The sequence below is a fragment of the Schistocerca gregaria genome, chromosome 4, assembly GCF_023897955.1.
Source record: "Schistocerca gregaria isolate iqSchGreg1 chromosome 4, iqSchGreg1.2, whole genome shotgun sequence".
Classification (NCBI taxonomy): Eukaryota; Metazoa; Arthropoda; class Insecta; order Orthoptera; family Acrididae; genus Schistocerca; species Schistocerca gregaria.
Window position 1 is genome coordinate 48327159 of NC_064923.1, and position 20209 is coordinate 48347367.

At 40.0% G+C, this 20209-nt stretch overlaps 1 protein-coding gene across 1 annotated transcript in view; it reads right to left on the bottom strand.

Moving 5' to 3' along the window:
• Window positions 1–490: 490 nt before the first annotated feature.
• The window catches only part of LOC126266798 (ribosome biogenesis protein SLX9 homolog), a 59197-nt gene continuing 39478 nt past the window's right edge, over window positions 491–20209 (bottom strand). The window contains exon 4 of the mRNA XM_049971341.1: window positions 491–697. Within this exon, the coding sequence (XP_049827298.1) occupies window positions 577–697 (121 nt within the window). The 3' untranslated portion in view covers window positions 491–576. The remainder of the gene's footprint in view (window positions 698–20209) is intronic.

Genomic DNA, 20209 nt, shown 5'->3' on the forward strand with positions numbered 1-20209 from the left:
TATGCCATGACTAATACAAGCACGCATCAACAGAAGAGAACGTGCTACTGGGTATTACAGGTTCCCGTGTGTACAGCAATTTGGACCACCACCTCTCAAGGTCTCATTGTATGGTGGTACAACATGTAATGTGTGCTTTTCATGCGCAATAAAAAGGGCGGAAATGATGTTTATCTTGATCTCTATTCCAATTTTCTGTACAAGTTCCAGAGCTCTTGGAATTGAGGTGATGCAAAACTTTTTTTGATGTGTGTATAATCTGCATCAGATCACTTTTCTTAATCTTGCATGTGGAAAGTTTCTGTCGCATTCAGAAAAGCAATCATCTGAGTAATTTCCCAGTCTCTTTGTCAGCATATACTTCACAACAGGACCATAATCATTCCTTCACTGTCAAAAAGCTGGCCACCTCACAATAACATTCAGAAAGTGTACTTTTACAACTTAAAACACTGAAAGTAGATGGTCATCATTGTATAAACTCATTCAAAACAGTTCATAAAATTGTTTTTAATCTGAAGAGAGATATGTACAATAATATGCAATAATTTACTGTATAAATTAGTACATTATATATTAAGAGTTCTCTACATTTTGTTTGATCTTTTCCTGAATGAGGTTTGCAACAGCTGCTGATGGGTCCTTTTTAAAACTGGGGTCGTGAAGCAGCCTCTTAAAACTGGCAACATCTTGTAACCTGTAAGTAAAATGTTGTAACACTATTATTACTTGAAGAGTAATATCATAGGATATACACTGTCTACTTCAAATCTCCAGAAACCAACTTCTTATCCAGAATGTATATTACATTAACTATTCAGTGGCAACCTTCACCTGCAAGCATACTTGTAACTGTGTCATCTATACCCAGTCCGTAAAAACACACACACACACACACACACACACACACACACACACACACACGGTACCAAAAAAATCACCAACAACACCTTTAGTACGTTTTGTGGTAAGTCACAATGACCAGTTTTCAAGAAAAGGAACTCCATCTTCAGAAACGCACGGCTTGGGTGCTGGAGAGCGTCGAAGCCTGAGCTAGATATGCCTGAGATAGATAAGTAATGTGGAACACCACACTACTTTAATAAACTCAATATGAGTAGCACATCGCACTGTCTACATTACAAATGGGCTTCAAACTACATACCTCCTATGTCAACACAGAGCGAGCCTACATTGGCGGTCCTGAGCCTCATGCACATGAGATAATGTGTGTGATTGTCTTTGAAGTATTTCAATAACTCTGCAGACTTGAGCAATAAGATCCTCTGCTGTTTTTCAGGTGTCGTACACCATATTCTTCACACTACACCACAGAAAATAATCAAGAGGTATCAGATCTGGTGACCATGGTGGCCATGGACCTGGTCTAACTCTACCAAGCGATTAATTGGGAGATGCAGTGCTGGGGTGATTCTGTACATCGACATCAGTGTGCGTTGAAGCTACATTGTGTTGCAGCCATATGACCATATTAATATTTAGTGGCACTACATGCAACTGCATAGGCAAAACATCTCTTATACAAATGAGGTACATCTGTCTTGTTAGCCTTTTTGGCAGCAGATATGGCTCAATGATATGGTCAATAATTATCTTGGCCAAAATATTAATACCAAACCTGTGTTACTGGTTTTGAATCAACCTTGCATGTGGATTTTCATCCAGTAAAATATGCATGTTTAATATGCTGTCTCTAGTAAACGTGCATTCATCAGTGAATAGCACCAACCAAGGGAATTGTGGCTGGAGTATGCATCATTGTAAATATCAGTGCGCAAACTGTACCTGTCGTGGGCAGTCCTCCTCCTGTAATGCCTGGACTTTCTGCAGTGATATGGATGGAGTCATTGTTCATGGACAACATGCCACTTGGTACTTTTAACTGTGTGCACCACCTGTGCCAGCTGCCTGGTGCTGGTGGTTTGGACTTCTTTGAATATTGTCAGCACATCCTACTCCAGCTGTAGTGATTGAGCCAAGAGTTGACAACCCACATCACATTTCCGCACCTACCAGGGGACAAACAGTACACTGGGGTGGGGTACATCTTTTTCGAAAGTGTTTCATGTACAATCTTGCAGCAGCTCACCAATCGCAATCCACTTTGTCTTATGCAAGCATAGCAGTTATTTCTGTAGCTGTGTACTGGTACATGTCACACTGTTGTTAATAACATTACTGCATTGGCAGACCAAACAAGGTCCACAGTAGGCTGCACACAAGGGCTGTGTGGAGGAATGTAGCACATGCGCAGAAATGTTATTAGGCTCATGTTATCCATCCACAGAACACACATGGCTAGAGTGCTGCATACTTTCTGCATTAAGACACCAAAAATAAATCAGAACAAACCATACCAAAATTAATCAGAACAAACCATCACAATCACTCATTCTCAGACTCTGACACTACCTATCACCCAAACCCTGCGTTTCCAGATACAGACTCTTTCTTGAAAACCAACCAGTTTTCCTTCCTGCGCAACATACTAAGCACTGTCAAATCCTCTAGCTTACATACATTTTAGCCTGTCCTATCTGCCTATGTGTTCACAATTTGGAGAGGGGGAGGGGGGGGGGGGGGGGGGGGAGCAAGAGGAGGCCCCTCCCTACAAGAAAATGTGCAGAGGTGTTTTTATTTATTTGTTACAGAATTTTCACAAATTTATAGCAGCGATTATCTGTGACTCCACTATACTGCAGATATAACACAGCTGAGCACAGGGCGAAGTACAGTGCCTTCAGCAATCACAATAAGTCTTATTTTTTATTGGTTGTCACATTGACGACAGGAAATTATGCCAGTTCCTAGGTACAAAAATAGTTTCAGTGTCCTTCTGCAATCAGGATTGTTGAAAATCTTTGCAGAACTGTGCCTATATAGTGACCTCAATTTTTTTCTGTCTCTCCTTTGTACAGCCCTTACTGAGCTGCAGGAAGGTAGCTGTTCGGCACCCTGATGCAGAAGATGCATAGCACACTAAATGCTTAAATGATAATTACTGATCATTTGACATACAATGATTTTTATGTAATTATTCTCAAATTTAGTTTGTGAGTTGTGACACATTTTCAAACTAACCAAATCAGTTATATCAAGAATGGCAATTTTAGAATCTTGTCCATTCTTACAAAAATGTCTATAGATACTCATCCTTTCTTCTATCAGCCCAAAATTGTTATAGACAGTTGCCTAGCAATTACCGTTATGTGGAGATCACACTCAAATTTCATTCTTCAGGTTTTAACTGATTCTGAGATATTATTTCAGTTTTGTGGTGACAACCGTGTATTAGCCGTATTTTGCATGTGCAATGCTTGCCACCAAGCCACTTATTAAACAGCAAGATGGGGAGGACCCATCCCTGCTCAACAAGGCCAATAAACTTCCATGTGTGTCAGATGGTCCTGAGGCAGCTTCACAACTAGCAAAGAGCACAGTCACAATTACATCCACCACTGAAAATGAACATCACCAGCAAAAGAAAGGAGGCATTGCTAAAAATTTCTATGGATAGTATAATGCTTGCCCTTACAATGTACTAACTGAAAGCGCACATAAAGAGAGAATCAATGAGAGATTACCTCTTATGGCTACAGGTTGGCTGATATATGTATAAACTAGATCTTCAGAACTCTTAACATTAGTGTTATGTAAATTACGTAATCGTGTTGAAAACAAATTAATGACAGCAGCAGTTACTCATTATATGATTCACAATAGGGAACTACAAAAGAAGTCATCACTGAATTGTCAAAAGAAGAAATAAAGGAGGCCTTTTGTGTCCATTGCTCAGGAGGGCATCTGTCTAATTCTACAGTGACTCCAGAGCAACGACATGAAACGACTAAACAAGTCAGACCCTACAACAAACGATGCATGTTTTACCAATGTCACAAAGTTATCACATTTTTAACAATTCAAGAGGCAATACTGAGGAAAATAGGACCCCAGTGGAGACAGTAGTGTACAAGAGTACATTTGGTACCAGTTAATATGTACAAAAGAACTCCAGTGGGAAATAACTCATGGCCAAAACAGCCCCACAGGCTTCAGAAGGGGCCAATTATTCTGAACAGCATAACAAAAGCTATTTATCATATAGTAATACACGTACTAAGATAGATAGTGGGTATTAAAACTACTACTTGAAAAGCTGTCAAGTTGCAATGAGAAATATCCTTCATTAATGGTAACTAGTTCCAGATACAACATCCTCAATCAAACCATTGCATACAAACAAATTACAATAAATATTTCAAACTTTCATTTAAAATTAACATTTACACAACCAGAGGATACAGTTAATGCTTTTATAAACAAACAGTCATGTACCTTAATCGTTAACTACTGAAATGCAATAGCCATAACCAGCAATCGTAAGTAATGTGTACATATTATCTACAACACATGAGCAATGTTACTTGTCAACTGCACCAGGACAACTGATACCTGAAAAAGCAGCTCTCAAAGGTAAGCTTGTCAGAGGTCGCTTGTCAAAGGTCGCTAAACGTGGCATGAGAACACATGCATGCCCTGAGGTACTCTCTGCTGACTTCCCTTACAATGATATTATAACATGACGTTAATCGCATAATAGATTTTTGCTTTTGAAACCTACTACCAATTACAATCTACAAATAAATCACAATTATTCATCACACACAAAATATATTACAAGCAATAGTTGGCTAGAGTTTACAGTGCCATACTATGGCACAACTGTAACCACACAATAAATGTTAAAAACAAAATGTCATTAGCAATGGGAAACAAACACAGACCTCCACATTACAGTGTAATCTGTATCCTAAATATAAGTATTATAAAAACCAAGAGTCAATTTACGTACACAGCGGCATAGTACGGCGTGACTAAACTGACGTACCAAAATGCTTAGAACTTACTAGATAAGAATGAAATCATAAAACAGCAAAAATCTTTCACTTACAAAAAGTCATTGAAATGAGCCACACCTACGGTGCCCTACAGTTTGGCATGTTCAAAATCTCAGAAATTCATTATTCATATTAAAGCTCATGATCAATCATAATTAAAGTGGGAATACTTCCTATAGTGAGTCAAGTTTATGTATGTACACCATAATGTCCTAATGATCCAGATTTAACAAAAATAAAATAACAAAATAAAACCTCCAACCACTGTTAAGCAGTGTTACATTACAATCAAAAGCAGTGGTCATACGACACAGATCTAATGAAAACTGTACATACATCCTACTTTCATTTTTTATTTTTCACTCTTTTTTTTATACAGGTACACTTGTATGCTTCTTATATGTATTCACTTGAACAGTGAGTCATCAAAAGTTCAATTTCACGTAGCTGCTCTCATGGATATGATGTACAATCAAAATTATCCTTAAAACAGATGACATTGGCCATGAGCAAAATGTAGAACAAGAACAGACTTGTAGAATAAAGCTTCCAACACGGGTAAGCAGGGCTACTACAAGAATTTTATTACACGGGTATTAAATAGCAATGGTCATACGACATGAACCTAATGGGAATTGACCATACAATCTATTTCTTTTTTACTTGTTATTTTTTCTTCTTTATTATTACATATTTCTGACTTCACCCCTCTGAACCATTATCCCCTCAATTCCTTCCAATACTAAACTGGCAATGCTTTGATGTCTCAGAATGTGTCCTATCAAATAGGGGTAACACAGAATCCATTTAATAATGAATAAGAAGAGAGGAATGCAGGTAAGCTGCTATGAACAACATAGTGAACACACTATCATACCCAAGACAGAAGCAAAGCCAACACCCACCACAGTAGTATAAGTTTATAGCCAATTAGCTACACAGGTGATGGAGAGATTTAAGAAACGTCTGATCAGATAAAAGAAATTACTCAGATAGTGAAGTTTAAGAATGAAAGTTGTATACGTGCGAGAGCCCTGGAGACACCAGATGTTTCAGATTGATTATATAATGGTAAGACAGAGATTTTGGAACTGGATTTTAAATTGTCAGACATTTCCAGTGGCAGATGTGGATTCCAACCACAATTTATTGGTTATGAATTGTATGTTAAAACTAAAGAAATTGCAAAAAGGTACGAAAGTAAGGAGGTAGGATCTGTATAAGTTGAAATAACCAGATGCTGTTGAGAGTTTCACGCTGACTAGAACGAGAGAAAGAAATACAGTACAAGATGAATGGGTAGCTTCGAGAGATGAAATAGTGAACATCACACAGGATCAAATAAGTAAACAGTCAAGGCCTAATAAAAATCTCTGGATAATACAAGAGATACTGAATTTAATTGATGAAAGAACAAAAAATTTACACTTATATAAACAAAAGACTATGGAGATGAACTAAAAGTGTTGTACATGCATGCACTCGAAATGACCACACAGCCATTCCGTATCACATGCACTCTCACATAACTAAAACCAATTAGGAGGGAAGAGAGCTAATCAAGGAATTACAACACAGAGAAAACAAAACACAGAAGAACTAAAAGAAAAGCACAGGGAAATGCGGTTGGCTGACCACTTACAAAAATCTAGGATGAGCCAGCCACCTTTTGATACATTAAGAACATCTCCCTAAAATCTTGTTAAAAATGTTGGACACTCTACAATACTTTAAAACCCTAATCACAGTTATTTGGTCATTACATAAAATAGACAGCAGATCAACCAGTACATCTACCGCAGTCCACTGATCAGCAAATAAAATGCAGTCCAGCCACTCGTCTTCCCATCGACATACAACTTTGTACCTCAACAGCAAGCTGATGACATGCAGGGGGATAGCGCACCGAAATACCAGAGGATCACGACATGCGTCCTTGGCTGTTCAATCTGCCCTGTCATTCCCCACAATTCCAATGTGCCCAGTTACCCACCAGGAAGACGTCTCCTTCCCCCAGTCATTGTAGCTGTTGGAGGGCATCATGGATATTTTGGGTTACTGTATCTGCTGGGTACAAAAGTTGGAGAGAGTAAAGGGCACTTAGAGAATCTAAGCAGACGAGAAATCTAACAGCAGGAGAATGTCTCATCTGCTCCAGTGCTTGCAAGATCGCATAAAATTCTGTGTCGAAGATGGTAAATTCTGGAGGTAGTCTGACCTTGAGGAAACGATCCGGGAAAACAACAGAGCAACCAAAGCTACATGGTCCTGGTACTCAGATAAAATACAGAGAATATCGCATTAAAAACAGAAGCAGGAGTGCTCTCTCTCCTGTACTGCACCAAATCTAAAATCACTCTGGGCCTCTCCAGTAACCAGGGTGGCAGGCAGTTAAAACCCTGGATTTGGGGTCGTACTGGCTCCACATCAAGTGACTCCAACAAATGCTGCACATGGATCCCAAATGGCATCATGGCTCGTGGACAGTTGGAAAAAGGGTGTTTCAGAGGTGCATGAGCAACAGTATGGTGTGTGGGTGATGTCGGAGCTGCAAGGAACTTACAAGCCTGACACACCATGAGGAGCTGGCGCCAGATGGTAAGTGGCCATTCCCCCGCCTCAGCACAGATACCTATATGGGACTGGTCCGATAAGCACTCGTGGCCAGCCGAATCCCCTCATGATGGACAGTGCCAATAGCATGCAAGTAAGAGAGCCTCACTGACCCATACAACGTGCAACCATAGTCCAGCCGCGAATGAACAAATGACCGATAAAACTGAAGGTGATGTGCCCTGTCCACTGCCCAAGACCTGTGGTTAAGGTACTCGATGATGTCCAGTGCCAGGGTTCTGGCTTTAAGGTCCCACAGGTGTGCTAACCACGACAACATGGAGTCAAAAATGAGACCCAGAAACTGCAACGTTTGTCTAAAATGTATGATGATGTACCCATATTCAAGGCAGGCAAATTAAAAAGACAACAAGAACGATTTAAATGATATCACACACACACACACACACACACACACACACACACACACTTATCTTCAGAAAACTGAAAACCTGTCCACTCCTCTAACTGCTGCACTGTAAATTGCAACTGAAGCCTCGTTGCAACACTGGAGGAGGAACAGAAAACAGAAAAGTCTTCTACAAATAAGGAGCACTGTACAGGACTCCTTATCAAAGATGTGATGCTGTTGATGGCTATCGCAAAGAGAGTAACACTTTAAACACTGTCCTGAGGAACACCATTCCCTTGCTCAAATCCATCACACAGTGTGTCGCCAACTCGGGTCCTAAAAAACTGCTGAGACAGAAAAGACAGTGTGAAGGCGAGGAGGTGGCCATGAAAGCCCCATTGGTGCAGTTGTGCAAGAATACAGTGTCTCCAAGTAGTATCACATTTCGGGGTGCAATCAGCCTCATGATTCCAATTGAGGAGATACTCGACCGAATAGTAATGGCTCTCGTCACAGAAAACCACCATAATGACAGAGAGAGTGGTGTGCAGACTACGTGCCCATCCTATCCGCATCCTCAGCTGAGAATGACATGGCGGTCAGGTGGTCCCGATGGGCCACTTGTGACCTGACGATGGAGTGCTAAGTAGTATCGTATGCCTTACTTATATCAAAGAATATGCTGATACAGTGATGCTTACAGAGGAAATCCTGTTTAATAGCCGCCTCTAGGAGGAGCAGATTGTCGACAGTGGACCGAAATCTTTGGAATCCACACTGGAGAGGCTAAGGAGTTGCCTGGTCTGTAACAACCAGAACAGATGATGGTTAACCATTTGCTCCAGGGTCTTTCGTACACAGTTCATTAAGCTATACTACAATAACTACTGAGCCATGTGTAGTCCTTTCATGGTTTAAGGAGAGGGATCACAAAATTGCCTCCCTCCAAGAGTTGGGGAAGTTGCCTGACTGCCATATTAGATTATAATATTCAAGGAGGATTTCATTTGGTGCCACCGGCAAATGTCAAAGTATGCAGTACTGGATTTGGTCATGACTGGGTGCAGTGTCACAAATCTCAGTCAGTGCCAATTCAAGCTCCCACATGGAGAAAGGGGAGTTGCAGGCCTCAGAACTGTTGGACCTGAAGTCCAACTTTTCTCTCTCTATAGTCACACGAAAGCGACAAAACACCGGATACTGGCTTGCATTGGCAGTAGTTTACACAAAATGTTTGGACAGCATCTAATCAATGTCTCTGGGTGTTGTTTGGAGGCACCCATGTTTCAGCACTGCTGCTATCAGTAAACGGCTGTCTTTACCAGAAATCGTCTCGCCATACTTTTATAGAAAAAGTGGAATGATTGATGGAGTCCAGGAACCATTGCCATGACCTTTTCTTACCCTTCCTAATGACACGACGAGTCTTGGCCCTTGCAACTCGAAAGGCCCTAAGTTTGTCTGCTGTCTGTCGGCATATGAAATGTCAAAGAGCCACACACCTTTCTCGGATCATGGAATGGCACTCATCTGTCCACAATGGTACTGGTCGCCTCCTAAGATGACCTTCGAAGATTAGGCGGAAAGTGGGTGTCGAGAGGCACTCTGCTTTTCTTGTACCTTCTGGATGCTCGCTCTGGAATTGTCGTTTGTCTTTCCTGGTGCAGCTGCCTGGATTGCTTTTTCCTTACTCTTTCTCTTTTGTCATGTACATGTGCATGTAGAGGTGCTTGTGGTGGATACAGGCACACTAGGCATCATCTGTGTCGAAGTGTCTGCCTTGGAAATATGTTTTAGCACCATGGAAGACTATGAGATGGTAAAGATGGGTGGGGGGATTTCATCACCTTATATATTCTTTTTTGGCTTCAGCATAGGACTCTGCTTGGTCACTTATATCCTGTATTTTGTGTTCTTCAGCAAAAACAAGGCAGTTTTGGCTCCAGACTGGGTAGTTCCCAGAGCAGTTGATGCAGATCGCCGCAGATGGGCAGTCAGTCCCAGAGTCATGAGCGGCTTTACCACTGTTCTCCCTGGTAGCTTCACCTTCACAACTTTTGGTTGTATGGCTAAAACACTGGTATTTATAGCACTGCATAGGGTTTGGAATGTAAGGCCAAAGCAACCCTGCCATAAGATGTTCAGGCATTGTCAAAGAACTGAATGTGACAATGAAAGTGGCAGTCTTTTCAGTTGCTCCATTATTCCTCTGAGTTTGTTGCATCACATCAACGATTCCCTGGGATGCCCATTCGTGCTTCAGTTCTGCTATGTCCATGTCCATGATATCTCAACATGTGACAACGCCCTTAGTGGAGTTGAGAGAGGTGTGCATCTCAACAATCACATCATAGTCACCCAGTTTCAGTGATTTCTTAGGAAGGTCTTCCTACTTTGACCTGTTAGTTTCAACCAACAATGAGCTGTTATGCAATCGTTTTATAGATTTTAATGTTTCAGCAATGCCTTCCAAACCCTTATGGATATAAAAGGGGGACACTTTTTCAAATGTCCCCTCCTTCCTCTTTACCACCAGAAACACATTGTTATTCATTACTAATGAGCCCTGTTACTGCAGTCCAAAGTATTCTTATTATCAGGAGGACTAGCCTCTCTCATTCTTTTGGATGAATGCCTGTGAAAACTCCCAGGCGGTACACCCTCCCCACTGGGAGGAGATCATGATTCCTAGGGTTCCATCTCGTTCCTACGAGCAGCTAGGGAAATAAGGGTCCACTCAGACAGAGCCACGCGTGTCTTAGTAAGCCTTATACAACTGAGGTGCGGCAGTTTGCCTAAGAGGTTGCCTGCTAATGACTGTTCCATAACAACAGCCATGCATCCCATCAGCACGCAGCACACCTTGAGATCGAGGGGCTCTTTATAGAGGTTTATCCCGTCCTCACCATCTGGGCAGTCACGCCAACATCTCTGTTCCTTGAGACACACAATGTTCCTCTGCCAAACTATGTGGTGGTTGCTGAAGCTTGCCTAGAACTTACAGTGATGGGGGACTGGTGGTGCTTACTAGTCCCCAGCTCAGGAAACCCAGGGTTACCAACCCCGTACCCAGCAAATCAATGCTGAGCCCCTGAGGGGTCTAAAAAATTAGACTGACAGATAGTGCAAAATGGCTAAGCAGGAATGGGTAGAGAACATGGAATATTTCACTAAGGGAAACACAGATACCACCTATTGGAAAATTAAAAAGGTCTTTGAGGAAAAGAGACACAGCCGTATGAATATCAAGACCTCAGGTGGAAAACCAGTCCTAAGCAAAGAAGAGACAGGTGAAAAGTGGAAGGAGTACATAGAGGGTCTATACAAGAGAGGTGAACTTGACGGTAATATTACAGAAATGGTAGAGGTCGTAGATGAAGATGAGATGGGAGATATGATACTGTGAGAAGAATTTGACAGTGCACTGAAAGACCTAAGTTGAAACAAAGCTCTGGGGGTAAACGATATGCCATCAGAATTTGTCCTTGGAAGAGTCAGACATGACAAAACTCTTCCAACTCGTGTGCAAGATGTACGAGACAGGTGAAACACCCTCAACTTCAAGAAGAATATAGTAATTCCATTGCCAAAGAAAACAGATGTTGACAGGTGTGAAATTACCGAACTATCAGTTTAATAAGTCATGGTTGCATTTTACTGATACAAATTCTTACAAAAGAATGGAAAAATTAGTAGACGTTGACCTCAGGGAAAATAAGTTTGGATTCTGAAGAAATGTGGGAACACACAAGGCAATACTGAAACTCCAACATATTGTAGAATATAGGTTAAAGAAAGGCTGGGGGGTTGGGGTTGATTTCGGGGAAGAGACCAAACAGCGAGGTCATTGGTCTCATCGGATTTGGGAAGGAAGTCAGTTGTGCCTGTCAAAGGAACCATCCCGGCATTTGCCTTAAGCAATTTAGGGAAATTACGGAAAACCTAAATCAGAATGGCTGGACATGGGATTGAACCGTTGTCTTCCTGAATGCAAGTCCAGTGTGCTAACCACTGTGCCACCTCACTCCATAAAAAAGGTAAGAAAGGCAAACCTATGTTTCTAGCATTTGTAGATTTAGAGAAAGATTTTTACGATGTTGACTGAAATACTCTTTGAAATTCTGAGGGTAGCACAGGTAAAATAAAGTGTGCGAAAGGCTATTTACAACTTACACAAAAACCAAATAGCAATTATAAGATTTGATGGGCATGAAATGGAAGCAGTGGTTGAGGCAGGTGTGTGACAGGGTTGTAGCCCAACCCCAGTGAAACTTCCAGGCAGATTAAAACTGTCTGCTGGACTGAGACTCGAACTCGGGACATTTGCCATTTGCGGGCAAGTGCTCTACCAATTGAGCTACCCAAGCACGACTCACGCCCCCTCCTCAGTTGGTAGAGCACTTGCCTGCGAAAGGCAAAGGTCCCAAGTTCGAGTCTCAGTCTGGCACACAGTTTTAATCTGCCAGGAAGTTACATATCAGCGCACACTCTGCTGCAGGGTGAAAATCTCATTCTAGGCCCAACCCCGGTGTTATTCAATCTGCACCTTGAGCAAGCAGTAAAGGAAATAAAAGAAAAATTTGGAGTGAGAATTGCAGCTCAGGGAGAAGAAATAAAAACCTTGAAGTTTTCTGATGACATCATTATTCTATCAGAGACAGCAAAAGACTTCGAAGAGCAGTTAAACGCAATGGACAGTGTATTGAAAAGAGGGTATAAGATGAACATCAACAAAAGCAAAAGAATGGTAATGGAATGTAGCCAAATTAAATTGGGTGGTGCGGAAGAATTGGATTAGAAAATGACAAACTTAAAGAAGCAGATGAGTTTTGTTATTTGGGCAGCAAAAATAAAGGGTGATGGCCAAACTAAAGAGGATATAAAATGTACACTGGCTCTGGTAAGAGAAGCATTTCTGAAGAGGAGAAATTTGTTAACACCAAATTTAGATTCAAGTTTTCAGAAATCGTTTCTGAAAGTATTTGTATGGAGTGTATCTATATATGGGAGTGAAATATGGCCGATAAACAGTTTAGACCAAAATTTCTGACCAAAACTAACTAAAAGAAGGGGCCGTTGACAAGACACATTCTGAGGCATTAGGGGATCACCAGTTTATTATTGGAGGAAGTGTAGCACGTAAAAACCATAGAGGGAGACCAAGAGATAAGTACAGTAAGCAGATTCTAAGCAGATTCAGAAGAACGGAAGTTGTAGGTGTTATATGAGGATGACTAGGCTTGCACCAGGGTAGAGTCGCACTGAGAGCTGCATCAAACCAGTGTTTGGACGGAGACCACAACAATATTTTTCACTTTTCACTTATGCAAGTATGCAGGATGACAATCCATATTTCATTTTCATATATTCTTCACAGTGAGTCATCAGAAGGCTAACTATATATACATTGGCACTTACGTACAGAAGGACATACAACACAGCTGGTCACTAAACCCAGAAGATATGGCTATGTTAGAATTCTTTTTTGAAGAAAGTGAAATATGCGCCATATTCAAATCAGACAGCTCTTTAACCAGTTTACCCACTTCTTCAATCTTACTCTTAGAGATCTCAAATTCCTCCACAGTGTTTATCTTTAAGGCCTTAGGGGCACCATGCAATCTCTTCATCATCTTATGCTAGCTAAGCGACACTCATAACACAAATGTTGACCATAACTGTTAGCAGAGGCAACATGTTCCCCAAACCTAGCTGTGAAACATCTTCCCATGACCGATGTAAAATTTATTGCAGGTTTCATACTTCAATGCAATACTTAGATGCAATATACATCATATTTCTTCACATTACTATTCCTTCCCTTCTTTCCCAATCTATTGTTTAACCTATACTTCAAAAGCCCACCCATTTGAAACACTATCTGAAATCTCTTCTGAAAAGCTAATATAATTTTTCCTGTTAGAGGCCCACAGCAGTGTAGTGTCAAAATTTTTCTCCCCTTGTGGAACTTTAGCCTGTTTATGTCTCCAATATATTTGCATGACAAGATTACTCATATAACAATTGCCCACTGCTACCTGTCTGATAATACCAAGTCGATTCTGTGCTTCATTCTCTTTAAGAAGTAGCTTGCAAAGACAGGTATCTATCACATGAAAAAAGCCTTTTTTGTGTGGCACCAGATGGTTAGAATCATTCCTAACTATTCCATCAGTGTGAGTCTGGGTTTGCAAGATGTTGTGAAACCTAATCCATATCCCTCCCTAGTCACAGTCAAATGAAAAATAAATTATTTTATTATTATTTTCCCTCTTGAGCATATATTTTATGTCAGTGTGCTGCTGGTTAAGAATAGAATGTAAGGCATATATGATTAGAAGAAAAGTGCCATTCCCATACCATTTATAAAAGAATATCTGTCACACCAACCATGGATTGTTCACGAATACCTTCATTTCCATGTCATTTATGAAAATATCAGCCAACAAAACAAAAAGGAAATTTATTATTGCAGGCCCTTCTCTCTGCTGGTAAACTTTCTCACCAAACTCAAAGAAAATTTACTCTAAACTGACTTCGAGGAGATCAAGAAATTCAACAAGTTCCCCCATACCCACAGAGGCGTTACATGTTAAGTTTTAATAAAACAATTACACGTATCTGTTACTCTTTTATTTCACCCCACAATACATTTTCAGAGCTTATGCTCTCGTCTTCAGGTGGAGCAATGATATTGCATAACATATTTGCTAGCTTCGTTATGTTTCACCTTGCTACAAAAACGTATAACAGGCTTTATTAGCATAACATGGCACTAAGATTATAAATTTTAAATGGTGAAAGAGTTACTTACAATCTGTTCCAGTGCACAGAACCCTGTGTTTCATCAAAAATGTACATTTTAACTTAAGTTTTCTCACAGAAAACAAACCAATAACCTAAACAAATGAAAGATCATAACAATGTAAAGATACAGTGTCTTGCCTCAGAGATCATTCATCACTAGCTTACACTGAGGACAACAGATGTGTTTAACAATTATAAAATTGTTTAATTCCTTACAACAATTTGTTAAAAGTATTACTACTGCAAATACATGGCGCAATGACAAATAATAGTAGCCACAAAGAATGTAGCAGATACAGCTAAGCACAAAAGGTAAATAGTTTATTAGAAAGAGAACTCAATGGCACTAAACACAGTATTTTTAAAGCCAATAACGGCAGAAAAACAGTCAAAATGATTAACAGTGAACTAACATAACACAAAGTAATGGCAAAAAAAGCAGACAAGGGCCATACATGTGACTACATGAACAAAATCATCTTGAGAAAGAAAACATTATAATTCTTTAACAAAAACAATTTTAAATAGACAAAGAAAGACCCAACAGACAAATTGCAAGCTCAGCTCAAGGTACTCTTAAAGAAAATTGACTTCTTATTTACTGAGAAGCACATATACAGACTTATATACATGAACCCAAATGCACCACAACTGAGATCACAGTTAAAGCCTCTCAAGAATGACAGAACCTGTGAGACCTAGTGTTAACTCTAGAAACAGTCTAGGCTATAGGTTGACACACAAACTAAATTAGATTCTGACGCAAAGCTACACATTTGAAATAAACTACTGCTACAGCAAGAACAAACTCGATTTATGGAACACAGTATTTTATACAGCAACACTTAAGATACAATGAAGCACAGGTTGTGTGTAGTGCTGAACACACTGACTGGACAATAGTAATGCAGGTTACAGAATAGGTCGAGCATTCACTTGTGATAACTTAAATAACACTGTTTCTTTGGTGGCTCATCAGAGCATGCCATGATTGCTGACCAAGGTGGTCTCTATAAGTGGACCTAAGAACAATCTCTGAAATCATGAGCATCATGAGTGAAGGTACATCAACTACTCTACTGGAAACAGTTATACTTTCGAACACAAGCTACTAAACACTCCTCCTATTCCTGACAAGTGTCAGATGTTATCACTTCATGTCACCAATTCATACACAAACACTGCCATGGATGAAGCAGTGGAGGTTATTTAAAAAACTTATAAAACACAAAAAGCTATCAGTAGTTGAAATAGTTGAATTCATTGATATGCTTCAACTGGTACTTAATTACAACTATTTCTCTTTCAATAACAAAGTATACAGACAACCAAATGGTCAAGCAATAGGATCCAGCATATCAGGGACCACAGCTAACATATTCATTAACCATATTGAGCAAAAATTATTCAGTAGCAACAGCCCATGTATATAAGACATTAAGTTTTACAAAAGATGGGGATAACACATTACTAATAACAGAAAGAGAAAACAAACAAGGTGTTGAAGCAATAATTCAAGCATTCAACAGCAAGCACAAGAACATTCAGTTCACATGTGAATATGAAAGTCAGAAGTCTATAGACTTTTTGGACCTCACCATCGCCAGAAAAAATATTTATATTTACAGCAAACCCAAAACTTCAGATGTAAATACCCATGCTTCTTCATGCCACCTGCACACACACAGATTGGCAGCTTACAGATCCATGTTGCACATGGCACACAAAATGCCATCAAGAAATGAAATGCTCCAAGTTTAAAGTGAAGTCATCTGACAGGTAACAGCAACAAATGGTTTTCAACCTACACTCGCAGAAAAAAATTTAGAAGAAAGTTAAGAAAGAAACAGACATAAGCATGAATGAAAACAACAAGCAGGCAGACACCAAGAAAGTACACCTTCCCTACTTTCGTACTGTTTCACAAAAAATTGCTAATGTATTGACACCATACAATGTAAGAGTTGCTTTCTCCACCAACAATAAATTAGGTAATAGACTGCCACACAATACAAAAAAACAGTGAAGATAAATTCTCCAGCTCAGGTGTATACAAAATAAAATGCAATCAATGCCCTGTATAGTACATTAGTTAGACAGCTACAAACTGGATTCACAGAACACATTAATGCATTCAGATAAATCACACTCAATAAATCTGCCTTAGCTATGCACATTCAGGTCACAGGGCATTCCTTTGATTACAGAGGAAAATCTAATAATACTTCACAAAATAAATAAAGGCCACAAACTCAGCCTTTATGAAGAACTGGAAGTTTTCATTCACAGTAGAAAACATGGACAGAACACACTGCAAGAAATAGCTGAAACAATGGCAGCGAGCTTCTTTAATAGCTTCACAGATATATTCGATGATGCACTTTTTCCACTTTCAACTTAGTGAGTGACCTTAATGAAAGATAATTCCCAAACAGCAAAAATTAGATTATGCTGATACTAAGACTGCATTTTTTTTTATTTGTGTCTTTACTGTCATTTATTTGCAACAGTAATACTTTTAACACACTGTTATAAAGAATGAAACAATTTTATAACTATCATATGTACCTACGGGCCACAATGTAAGTTAGTAATGAATGGTCTCTAAGCTAAGACACTGTATCTTTACATTGTTATGAACTTTGGTTTGTTTATGTCATTGGTTTGTGATCTGTGCAAAAAATTAAGTTAAAATCTATATTTATGATGAGCCGCAGAGTTCTGTGCTCTGCAACAGATTGTAAGTAATTCTTTCACCATTTAAAATTTATAATCTTAGTGCAATATTATGTAACAAGTGCCCGTTAATGTTTTGGTACAAAATGGAACCATAACTCACTGCGTCGAGCTAGCAAATATATAATACAATATAATTTTTCCACCTGAAGACGAATGTGTAAAATCTTCCAAACACATTGTGGAATGAAATAAAAACAGTGACTGACATAAATAATTGTTTTATTTGAACAATGGAAAATCCAGGATGGAGCATAACAATATTACAAGAAGGATAGTTGCTACTCTCCATATAGCAGAGATGCTAAGTCGCAGATAGGCAGAACGAAAAGACTGTCACAAATGACCTTTCAAGCAACAAGGTCCTTGTCAAAAATAGACAAAACACACACACACACACACACACACACACACACACACACAAGCACATTCTCTGGCAGCAAAAGCCAGACTACGAGCAGCAGGGTGGGGTTAAGGAGGAAGCTGCGGTGGTGGTTAGTGTTTAACGTCCCGCCGACAATGAGGTCATTAGAGACGGAGCGCAAGCTCAGGTTAGGGAAGGATTGAGAAGGAAATCGGCCGTGCCCTTTCAATGGAACCAGCTCGGCATTTGCCTGAAACGATTTAGGGAAATCACGGAAAACCTAAATCAGGATGGCCGGAGACGGGATTGAACCGTCGTCCTCCCGAATGCGAGTCAGGAAGCTGCGGTGGGGAGGTGGATGGGTATTAGGGCAGGCATGGGGTACGGTAAAGTGCTGGTAGTCGGAGCGTGCAGGTACAAGATGGAGAGAGGGTAGGGCAGCTAGGTGCAGTCAGGAGGTTAGATGGAGGGTGGTGGAGAGGGGGCATGGGGGGCGGGGGGTAGCAGAAAAGGAGAGAAGTAAAAAGACCAGGAGCATGTTTGGAAAAGAGGGCTGTGAAGTTCTCATATGGGTACAAGGAAGGAGCTAAATGGGTAAGAACAATGACTAATGAGGGTTAAGGCCAGGAGAGTTGTGGGAACATAGGATATATTGCAGGGAGAGTTCCCACTTGCAAATCTCGAAAAGCTGGTGTTGGTGGGAAGGATCTACATCTACATGGATACTATGGAAATCAAAATTAAGTGCCTGGCAGAGGGTTCATCGAACCACTTTCACAATTCTCTATTATTCCAATCTCGTATAGCACGCAGAAAGAGTGAACACATATATCTTTCCGTATGAGCTCTGATTTCCCCTGTTTTATCGTGGTGATCGTTCCTCCCTATGTAGGTTGGTGTCAACAAAATATTTTTGCATTCAGAGGAGAAAGTTGGTGTTTGGAATTTTGTGAGAAGATTCCGTCACAACAAAAAACGCGTTTCTTTTAATGATTTCCAGCCCAAATCCTGTATCATTTCTGTGACACTCTCTCACCTATTTCGCTATAATACAAAATGTGCTGCCTTCTTTGAACTTTTTCGAAGTACTCTGTCAGTCCTGTCTGGTAAGCATCAAACACCGCACAACAGTACTCTAATAGAGAACGGACAAGCGTAGTGTAGGCAGTCTCCTTAGTAGGTCTGTTACATTTTCTAAGAGTCCTGCCAATAAAACGCACCCTTTGGTTAGACTTCCCCACAACATCTTCTGTGTGTTCTTTCCAATTTAAGTTGTTCGTAATCATAATACCTAGGTATTTAGTTGAATTTATGGCCTTTAGATTACACTAATTTATCGTGTAACTGAAGTTTAATTAGTTCCTTTTAGCACTCATGTGGATGACCTCACACTTTTCATTATTTAGGGTCAATCGCCACTTTTTGCACCATTCAGATATCTTTTCTAAATCGTTTTGCAGTTTGTTTTGATCTTCTGATGACTTTATTAGTCGATAAATGACAGCATCATCTGCATACAACTGAAGACGGTTGCTGAGATTGTCTCCCAAATCGTTTATATAGATAAGGAACAGCAAAGGGCCTATAACACTACCTTGGGGAATGCCTGAAATCACTTCTGATTTACTCAATGACTTTCCGTCAATTACTACGAACTGTGACCTCTCTGACAAGAATTCACAAATCCAGTCACATAACTGAGACGATATTCCATAAGCACCCAATTTCACTACGAGCCGCTTGTGTGGTACAGAGTCCTGCCAATAAAATGCACCCTTTGGTTAGACTTCCCCACAAAATTCCGGAAATCCAGGAATACGGAATCGATCTGAAATCCCTTGTCAATAGCACTAAGCACTTCATGTGAATAAAGAGCTAGTTGTGTTTCACAAGAACGATGTTTTCTAAATCCATGTTGACTGTGTGTCAATAGACCGTTTCCTTCGAGGTAATTCATAATGTTCGAACACAATATATGTTCTAAAATACTGCTGCATATCGATGTTAATGATATGGGCCTGTAATTTAGTGGATTACTCCTACTACCTTTCTTGAATATTGGTGTGACCTGTGCAACTTTCCAGTCTTTGGGTACGGATCTTTCGTCGAGCGAACAGTTGTATATGATTGTTAAGTATAGAGCTAATGCATCAGCATACTCGGAAAGGAACCTAACTGGTATACAGTCTGGACCAGAAGACTTGCTTTTATTAACTGATTTGAGTTGCTTCACTACTCCAAGGATATTTACTTCTACGTTACTCATGTTGGCAGCTGTTCTCAATTAGAATTCTGGAATATTTACTTCGTCTTCTTTTGTGAAGGCATTTCGGAAGGCTGTGTTTAGTAACTCTGCTGTGGCAGCACTGTCTTCGACAGTATCTCCATTGTTCTCATGCAGAGAAGGCATTGATTGTT